The 10,330-nt window shown below is 41.5% G+C and overlaps 1 protein-coding gene across 2 annotated transcripts in view; it reads right to left on the bottom strand.

The window, feature by feature from the left end:
* Positions 1 to 3,260: 3,260 nt before the first annotated feature.
* Positions 3,261 to 10,330, bottom strand: part of LOC107317829 (glypican-5-like) — a 364,600-nt gene continuing 357,530 nt past the window's right edge. For both annotated transcript variants that reach the window (XM_085512501.1, XM_085512502.1), the window contains one exon: positions 3,261 to 4,074. In XM_085512501.1, the coding sequence (XP_085368627.1) occupies positions 4,061 to 4,074 (14 nt within the window). In that variant the 3' untranslated portion in view covers positions 3,261 to 4,060. The remainder of the gene's footprint in view (positions 4,075 to 10,330) is intronic.

Here is a 10,330-nt window from a genome sequence, read left to right as displayed (position 1 = left end):
CCTGACTATCCTCACTCAGCAGTGCAGGGGACCAGTATCATGGACACCAGCGTGACAAAGCATGGGAGAATTTTCACAGTTTGCTGCATTCACTGCTTTAGTCCTCAGTGTTTCTGAACTCCCACATCCCTTTCTTCCAGGGACACTTCTTACTGTCTTATAGGTATGAACAAAACTCTAAATGTTTACGCAAATGTAAAGGATACAACTGGTTTGAGAACCTCGGAGAAGCCAGGATGCTCAAGCTGGAAGGCCCAGTGTAACCACAGCCAGAGATTTCCTCTTCCTTGGCCACCCCATCAGTAAGCCTCAGAGTCAAGCAAGTAAGCCACCTACGCACTGCAGCTTTTAGAAGTCATTGCTGTAGCATCTCTTTGCCTTTGAAGAATAGAAACCTAACACCGAGTATCACCAATGTTCGTCTACTCTGCAGGCAACCAGGCCATGTAATAATGTGAATGATCTCTTCCCACTGTACAATTACAGCCCCCTCTTAAATCCTACTGGGAACTCTCCCCAAACTTGCTGCACATACACTGGAAATTTACTTCTGCCCTGCAGCACTCACATTTGGTTAATACTTGTTTATTTCTGCCCACTACTCAGGCAAAGGTGAACTTTAGGCAGTTAAAGAGAACTTGCTAACATTTCTTTGTCTGTGTCACCTCCGCTGCTATGTAATTGTATTGCAAGTTACATATTCCAGCTGCAACTCAGCGAGTGTACAAGTTGTTAATCTGTTCTAATAGAATAAGATAGTTCACAACTGTATCACAGAAGAGAGTATCACAAAGATAATCTACAGTGTGCTTGGCATTAGACAGGCAAGAAGATAAAACACCAGTAGGGATGCATATGGAGAAAGAATATTATGGTTGATGAGAAAACCATAATTTCTTGAACGAACCAGCTAAAGAAGAATTTGGATGGGGTTTCACAGTATCTGCCTTGATTGAACTCTGCATAAATGTTACAAACAAATAAAATGCCATTAAAACAAATTGAGAAATACTGTTTTCACATGCTTAAACACTAATCTCTGAAGCAGAGGGACTACTAGTGGGAGAGTCATTTGTCTGCAGTTGCCAGAAAAGCCAGGAAGTGGGAGCAAATGGTATTCCCTGCTGCTAATGCATGAGAGAGACTTTTCTCCTGGTTAGAGGGAGAATGATAGGAAGATGAACTCCGTGTTTGTAGAAGCAAGGATTTACAGCAACAGCTCCCATACGCTGTCAAAGAAAGCAACAAAACCTCAGAACTCCTACTGCATCAAAACAGAAGATCATACTCTGTTTCATTGGAATATGGTGAATTCTTTTATTTAAATAATCCTGAAGTTCTGTCACAGAATGGATTCCTAATTTATGACAAATCCAGACCTATCACTGAGTAGCAAACAGATGAGGGCTTTTCAGTGCCATGCCTCAGGGACAGTGCTCGAGATATTGGTCCAGAGACCTGAGTCTGGGGATCCGTGAGGCCTGGGAACACTGCTCCTGTGGGTGCTGCCTCGAGATGCTTCTCCCTGCCTGAGGGCTTCTGACATGGTGCCAATCCAGCAGCAGCCTACCAGAAAAGCAAGAGAACCAACAAGAAGCTGTTTCCATTGGAGAAATGCGAGAACCAAACACATTCCTACATTTACTCAACTCCATGCATTGACTTTCTGAGTGAGGAGCAGCCCACTGGAAGATTTCCATTGAGTCCTGAGCAGGATTATTGCCCATATGCTGACAAACTGAATCAGAATTCCCTAAATTGATGTGCACTTCAGACATATTCAAAGAGAAAGAAAAGCATTTCAGATAAGCATTTCAAAACTAGATCCTGCAATGTTATTGCAAGTAGAGAGATATATCACTTGATTTTTCAAACCACTTATCCCACAGCTCCTGCTGAAACAAGCAAGAATTATCAGGTGCTCAGCTCTTTGGAGGAGTGGGATGCATATTTTGGCAACAGCTGAAGGGTGCCAGCATGAACACAGTGACACAGCATAGGCACGCCAAAAACTTACTCCCATTCTGGTGCCAGATTTTCCTCAGCATATATTTCTGTGATTGGCACTTCCTATGGCAACAATCATGGCAGACTGCTCTGAATCCAGAGGTGATATCCTGCAGAAGAGGCTATGTGATGTGCCTAATTATACTGATCCATTTGGTACAAGGCAGTACCTCTGCTTGCCAGCCCTGCCTCCCAGCATCTCCTCACACACCATCCTCCAGGGGCTCAGGAAGAAATTATTTGTAAAAGAGTTTCTTGTTCCTTTCTACCTCAGTGGCCCAGGTATAGAGTGGGGGTGGTGAGACAGTGGAACAGTGAGGCTGTGGATGCCCCCTCCTTGGAAGCACTTCAGGCCAGGCTGGATGGGGCTGTGAGCAACCTGGGCTATGGAAGGTGTCCCTGCCTATAGCAGGGGGTTGGAACCAGGTGATCTTAAAGGTCCCTTCCAGTCCAAATCATTCTACAATTCTAAATGGCAATACTGAACTACTGAGTTGGGAACAGTTTGACCTTCCACTTTTGAGGAGGGATATTTCACATGAGCCAACAGAAAGAGCAATTTTGGCCATTACATATTTGTTATATATAATATATACATCCCAAAACATGCTGACACAGAAGTTGCATGCTAGGGGAAAAAAAAAACAAAAAAAACCCATAAAGCAATCATCCAACCACAATTTCAAATAAATAAATAAATAAATAAACAAATAAATAACTTTTAAAACACCAAAATCCATTGATTTTAGCTGATTCAGTTTCACATCCACTGTCATGAACAATTTGAGGCTCATCTTTTGGAAAACCACAAATTACTTTTTGGAAATCTGAAGGGACATCAAGAAGATGGGATATGGACTGGAGCTTTTATCTATCTTTAAATCACCTGTAATTTTATGAAAGAGAAATGATCTGCTCCAAACTCTTCTGAGCAGGAAGCCTGAAGGGCTGGGCTGGCTTTCATTCGTGTCCAATTTCTTTCAGTAATCTAATTGAGATGTCAGACAAAGTTCTGGGTTATTACTTTTCACTGAGAAATTACAATGCATCTGTTATTGTTTTCTTCTTTAATTATTCTGATGGAATTAACAAAGGATATTTTTAATAAGCTTCACTAATCTGAGAGATAACATATGAACAAACAGAATCTGTAATATTACTACAGTATCACTTCAGAAGAAGCTTGTTCCTGGGTAGATTTTGCATCTGGCAATATTCACACATACCAGCATTATGAAATGGACAACAAAACCTTTACATGACTAACAATTTTGGTATGGTTTTATTTAGAAGTATTCATAGTCCATGGAAACATTTTCAGATTATGTCAAAATATATTCCCAAGTATTTCAACGAAGATTACAAGATGTATTTGCATAAGCACTGCTGTTCCTTAAAGCATACATTTCATTATATCCTTGGCTTTAAGGAGATCATGATAGTCACAGGAAGAAACTGCCCTCTGGAAAAAGTCCCAGTAGGGGCTGTGTCAGAGCAGTATTTTCACATACTTAAATCATGGCAGCTCCCACGAGGTAGTGGCCTATGTTTATAGAGCTGAAGATTAAGAGATATATATTTTATTATATGACTGCCTGAAAACCAGATTGCTGTGAATCACTGTGAGAATAGCTGGGAAAATGTATAGGCTTTTCTACTTCAAGGTCAAGAGTACATTTATCTGTGACCTTTCATTTTAACATGAGGCAAGAATGCAAAATGCCAAAGGCTCTTTTTCCACTGATTGCATTGAAAATGGCCCAGAGTTTATTAAACAGCAAATAATTCAACTATCAATCCTGCATCTTAAAATTGGAAACCACCTACAGAAAATAAACAAGCCTGAGCCAGCATTAAAATGTAGATATGTACATACATACACAACATCTGCTATTCAAAGAGAATGTTTTAATAAGCTCCTTTTTTTCTCCCCTTTTTTTTCTGGAACATATTCTTTCTGTTGCCTGAATGACTGTGGTCTTTTTTACCTTAACCATCCTGCCGAGTGAATTAAGGCAATGTAAATTATTCAGGTATGTCTTGTCGTGAAACTTTAATGAAGAACCTCTGTAACAAAAGGAAAAAAAAGCCAGACACGTAATTTTGTCCATTTGCAAATACCTCCTAATTCCATTTAAACACAGTAACATGTTATTACAGAGAGGAATCACAGAGTTTGCATTTAATTTGATTCTAGAACATACATTTCTCAAATGCTAAGAATAACTTGGACTTAGCATTGTTTTTTACTGTCAGATTTTTATAATGAGAAAGCTGAAGGCCATAACGCATTCAGAGGATGCTTGAAAAAGCCCAAGAATTCTGTATGAATAGCAGTTCACTTCTGGGAGTGAAGAACAACATCCCTTCTCTTTCAAGGATCGCAGGTTTCTAATTGAAAAAGAGAACCAGACACCATGGAATTTAATTTCATAAACAAAACTGTTATCTTCTTTTACCTAATAATAACTGAAAGAATTATATTTTCATGTATTTCATTAGAAGCAAGAATATTTGTCAGTGAAGAGGTAATTGATACTATGATTTTAGAACAAACCAGTGCGTATACATGCTTTGCAGACAAAAAGATGCTGACAGCTAAAAAAGCACATTGATGTTTAACAGCAACATTTACAAAATGTTTAGAATCATTTCTTATTCAGTGCTGCTGGTTCAATTATTTAAACTGTGTAAATCCAGGGCTGCTTGGTGTTCCCACAGCTGATAGCGGCTGTTGGGGTGCACTGCTCCCTCCCTGCCCTGGACCTGCGGACATGTGCATGCAAGCCAGGCTTCTCCATGCACTCCTGTTCCATCCCCAGCCTTCTGCTGGCCTCCTCTTTGCATCCACCTTGCTGGGTCATGCAGGAGCTGCTGGGCCATCTCTTCTTGCAAAAGACCTGTGCTTCAGTGTTACAAAGTCCTGTAGGAATGTCTGCCTGCTTCGCAATACTAAAGCTTGTGATTGCAGCTTGCAAGCATGTCCTCAATAGACACATAGTTCCACTGCAGCAAAACTGAACTACGCTGGCTTCCACATGCAGGACAAGTTGCTTGGGCTATAAACTTCTTCCCTGCTTGAGAGAGGTCTGTGCAGCCAGAATGAGGGTCCATATGCTCCATGCATGACGTGCTCAGAGCCACCAGTGCTCAGCACAAGCACATAGGAACCTTCCCTGTCCAGTCCCTTAGTCCAACAGACAGCCACTTACACTAGCAGGAAATGTACGCTTAAACCTTGTGGCAAAGTGTATTTTTTTATTTGTGAAGGCTTATGAAAAATCTCATCTAAAAATGCATTTCCAACAGGGCTTTCAGAAGCAGCAGCCCTCTTGGTCTCAAGCCAGGTAACAAGGCAGTGATTTGCAGCCACTCACTGCAGTTTCTTGGGAAAGCTGCATTCAGAGTGAATCATCAACTGCACACCAGATCCAGCTAAGATTTGGACTCACATTCTTCAGAGTTAGCTCAATCAGGTAGGCTGGCTTTTGTTTTGCTTTGTTTTAAACGGGATCTTACACTTCAATGCGGATGTTCTTAATTTAGAAACTCAGGTAAGATGGGCTGGTCATAAGATGTGCTCCATGTAGTTAACAAACAGGTACCTCCTACATGCTTTAAGAAATCTAACATTCATGCTTAAACACAGCTGTTTGCTGTGTTCTAGTTGTAAAACAACTGCTAGGAGTTCAGTTTTCCTCCTGGCTGAGTGGCCTAGTTGCCAGGCTATAAAAAGTCATTTACTCTCCCAGACTGGCCCAATTAATATCTAATTATGTCAGGCAAAGTGGAACAGCTTGAATGGAAGGTCTTGAGGGTCCTTACACAGGCCAAGGTAGCCCAAACACATTGACTCATGTAGCACAACAAAAGCAATAACTGAATCTGGGTCTTCTGTACCCTAAGCAAACACTGTGCATGCTAAACTGCTGGATAGCAGCTAGATTTGGTGCGGGGACCAAACCACAGCATTGCTGTGAAGCTCAGGATTGTTTGATGACAAGGAAGATAGACTCTTACTCTGTGGAGGCTGTAAAGGATGAAAAGTGAGAGAAGTGCCCACCTACATCAACCTGTTGAGACAGAGACACATCTACAACTGTTCAGAGAACTCTGGGATTTCAGCACCCAGGCTGCTTTCTAATCCAGTTTCTGACCTGGGAGTCTGACTTTGACTCAAGCTTAATGTGACAGGAGAGGGAAATAAAAAAGATTTTTCTGAGTACGTTGTCTTCTAGTTGCCATTTTATGGTTTGTGTCAGGCACCCCAAATGCAGGTGCTGCAAAGACAATAGCTTTTCACATGTGCTTTTGTCTCCCTGTGTATAAGAACAGCCCCTGCTGGTGAGCTGATGTTGCCCTCGATTTTGCAGCTGTTTCTCACCCAAGCAGGGGCATCTGTGGATGCCCACTGTCAGTGTCTTGCCCTGGCCACCCAAGCTTATGTCTCCTGGGATGCTGTGCACAGATGGCTGCATAGGCAAACATTTCCAAACCTTGAATGCAGCCTACACTCAACTCAAAGTCAGCCTTGCTTGCCTATAAAGAAAATAAAAAGAAGATGCAATCAAGAATAATAGTTATATAGTAGCAATAAAGATCTGCTAGGGTGAATTGTCCATTCAGCCTCCAAAGTGGGCAACTGTAAACACAAATTTCCTACCCACATGCAAAAACAAGTTTCACTTTCACGGTGTGCAAAGTTGCATTTGAAAGTGATTGGACAGAGCTGTATATATATTGCAAATGTGAAGAATTACGATGCTTTTAAAAGATTATATAAATAGCAACAAGCCACCACTATGGCACTAAGCCAGAAGTGATGCACGTGGGCAATCATAGCTTATTCCCTGGGAATGACTACCTCATACACATTAAAGAACTCTCTTCTGCCTCAGAAGTTGCATATTATTGAGCGAGTTTTGCTTTTTATCACAAATTGCACATTTCCCACAGCTCAGGCCTGAAAACAAATTAATTACACTACTACTACTATTCAGCCACTGCCTATGAACAAGCAAGTGTGGCATGTCCCATGCAGACCCACCACCAAGCAGGCTGACCAGCTCAGATCTCATCTGCTGACAGATCCTGCCTATCAGAAGCATGAATTTCAGGTTATGCAGATTCTTGCAGCTGCCTAATGCTCGCCATTTCAGCTGTCAGTCTGATGGCAGAGATCATAAACAACTCCAGAAATTCCCATGGAAGGGTAATGTTGTTTCAAGAACAAAGCTGTCATTCAGTCAGCGGTTAGGAAGACCTCAGCAACCTGCTGATGCTCCTCAGTCTGGGTTGTTCCTGCATTTGGCAAACCAAGAAAACATGCAGAGTTTATTGGAGCAACCATTGCATTTTAAGGCTACTACTTGCAGCTGTATGAGAATATTCTGTCTTGGTTTTAATGGATCTCATTTCCAGTCCTACTTGCCAGTGATTTTATTCATTGTAAAATTCCCTGTCATCATTTTCCCAAGGCACCGAGGTCAGGCCCAGCAACCTGTCTGTCTCAGAACATGTCCAGGAGATGTAAGACTGTGTGTAACAAGATGCCTTCATGGTTCCCAATGGCTGCATTCAAAATGCTGTAAAAGCCAGAGACAGACTTTTACAAGCTTCAATGTAATTAGAAACTTTATGGAACTTTATAGCAGTTTTATGTAATAGTTTAGTAAAGAACTGAATCAATAGAGAATTTTTATGAGACTCTTAAGGCTGGCATGTATTAAAGTAGTAAATACTTCATTTCTTTATAAATGCTAATGGAAGTAAACTACAGCAAGATGCAACAAGACTCAAATGTACGGCGTACGTACACTGCATGTAACATACAGTGTACCATTGTGCATTGTGGAAGTCAGGACAACTGACAGAACAGCAGAGCTGGCAACAAAGCTGAGGCTCTGGTCTGACCTCAAACAAGAATCATCCTGAGGAAATCTTCCCTGCACTGTCCCAACACACCATGTCACCTGGTCCCAACCACATCACATTGCCTTATCCCACTGCACTGCATCACCTAGCCCTATTGTGCACCACACAGAATCATAAAATCAAGGAATTAGAGAGGTTGGAAAAGATCGTTAAGATCATCTATTCCAACCATCAACCTATCCCCACCATGCCCACTAAACTATGCCCCTCACCACCACATTTAATATTTTCATGAAAACCTCAGGCGATGGTGACCTCCCTGGGCAGCCTGTTCCAATACTTCACTATTCCTTCTGAGTCAAAACTTTTCCTATTGTCTATCCTGGATCTCTCCTGTCACAACTTAAGGCCATTATCTCTCATCCTATCACTGTTATGTGGGAGAAGAGGCTGATCTCCACCTCCCCTCCCTCTACAACCTCCTTTCAGGTAGTTGTAGGGAGTGATAAGATATCTCCTGATCTTGATGAGTCCAAGCCATGCACTGCCAGCTTCTCCAACAGAATACTACGGGAGATAATGTCAAGGGCTTTGCTGAAGTCTAGGTAGATTCTGTCAATAGCCTTTCCCTTATCCACCAGACAGGAAACCTGGCCACAGAAGGAAGATCAGGTTGGTCAAGCAGGAACCCATGAACCCATGTTGGCAAGGCCTGATCCCCTGGTTGTCCCATACGTGACTGCACTCAAGACAGTCTGCTCTGTGACCTTTCCTGATGCTGAGGTCATCCCTGTATACTACTTCTGACTGTTCTTGTAGATGGACGTCACACTGACAATTCTCCAGCCACCTGGGACTTTCCTGGCTGATGAGGACTGTTGCTAAATGACGGAAAGCACCATGGACATGTCTAGATTGAGAGGCATGTCACAAACTTGTTTGCTCCTGAACTTGGGAGCTTATTCTGTTCCCCATTCTTCTAGCTCAGGGAGCTGAGTACCCCAAGGATAACTGATCTGACCATTACTTCTGACAGAAGTTCTTTGATGTCAGTGATAAAATTCCCTACCACATCCAATAAAGACAGGAGATTATCCTTGGCCTTCCTCTTGCTGTTAACATGTTCATAAAAACCCTTAAAATTATCTTTAAGAATGGTGACCCACTCTGTGTCTCTCACCTGAGCCTGCTGCCCCTCACACGGGGAGCCAGGGAAACAAGGGCAGGTCAGTGTGGCACAGCCTGCCTGGTCCATCTGCTGCAAAAGCAAGCTCATGGATTGCTGTAAGTATGACAGACGGCCTGCAAATAAATGCCTGTGAAATCACTTTCCTTGCCTTTGTAGCTTAGAAGGAACACTTTCCCCATCTTTTCTATATATGACAGAGAAGGAACTTAAGCTGGCACTACCGTAACATCACTCAAGATTTATTTTATCATATTTATAACATCCAAGTGTTTCAGTAAATATTTAAATAATCTGATTGCAACATATAGGATTCTAAGAGATTAGATAGAAATAAATTATCTTACATTAGTACATAATATTATTTACCCAAGATAATTAAATCAACTCAGTTAATTACTAAATCAGCTTAATCAATGACATGCTTAAGAAGTACAAGGAGTGCAAGGTGATGTTTTGCTAGAAATTTTAAAGTAATAATAACAGTTGGTTGCTTGAGGTAAAGCAAAGCAGTATTAAAGCACACCAAGTAGCCCTGCTGTTAATCTTAGATAAAAGTCAAATTTGCACTGTCAGAGGGGAAAGTACTCGTATTCATTCAGCAGTGAAGAGAAAATCATCACTTGAAATATTTACATTTCACCTTCTACAGATACTGACTACACACCACAGCACCCTTAAAACACTCCACAGTTGGGAAAGCAATGTACACAGGTACACAACTTCCAAAGCAACCAGTGGATTTTCACAAGACCTCATCTTCTGATGCCCTCTGAGCGCTTAAAGGGCACAGTCACTGCTCCTAGCAGATTGCTCAGAACACTCAAAGCACTCATTTCATAAAAATGTGGCTGATTACAGTCACCTGACTACTGAAAAAAATGGGGGGCACTTTCCTATCAAAGAAGCTCAGCCACCATGCTGCACTGCTGAGGGAAAAGCTGAATTTCTGCAACACTGTTGTTCCTTTCCAGATGTAACTTCCAATTAAAACTTTCCTGAGTCAGAGCCATCCGCCAGCAGCACTAAAGCTGTTGCTGCTCAGCAATACCTTGATAGCAACTGAGTGCAAGGAAAGGACTCTGGTCTTCATTAACAGACATAATATTATGAACTGTGTAGTTGCAATCTTACTTGCAAATAGAAATTATAATCTTTAATGAAAAAAAACAAACAAAACAACACCCAGTAACTTAAATATTTTAGAATGCTTTATTTTATGGTTACTAATAAAGTGAATTGTTTTCATTGCTGTTTAAAGCT

This window comes from Coturnix japonica, chromosome 12 (assembly GCF_054131305.1).
Source record: "Coturnix japonica strain WE chromosome 12, WE-NBRP24, whole genome shotgun sequence".
Classification (NCBI taxonomy): domain Eukaryota; kingdom Metazoa; phylum Chordata; class Aves; order Galliformes; family Phasianidae; genus Coturnix; species Coturnix japonica.
The sequence above is the reverse complement of the archived record's forward strand: the minus strand, read 5'-3'. Positions and strand labels throughout refer to the sequence as shown.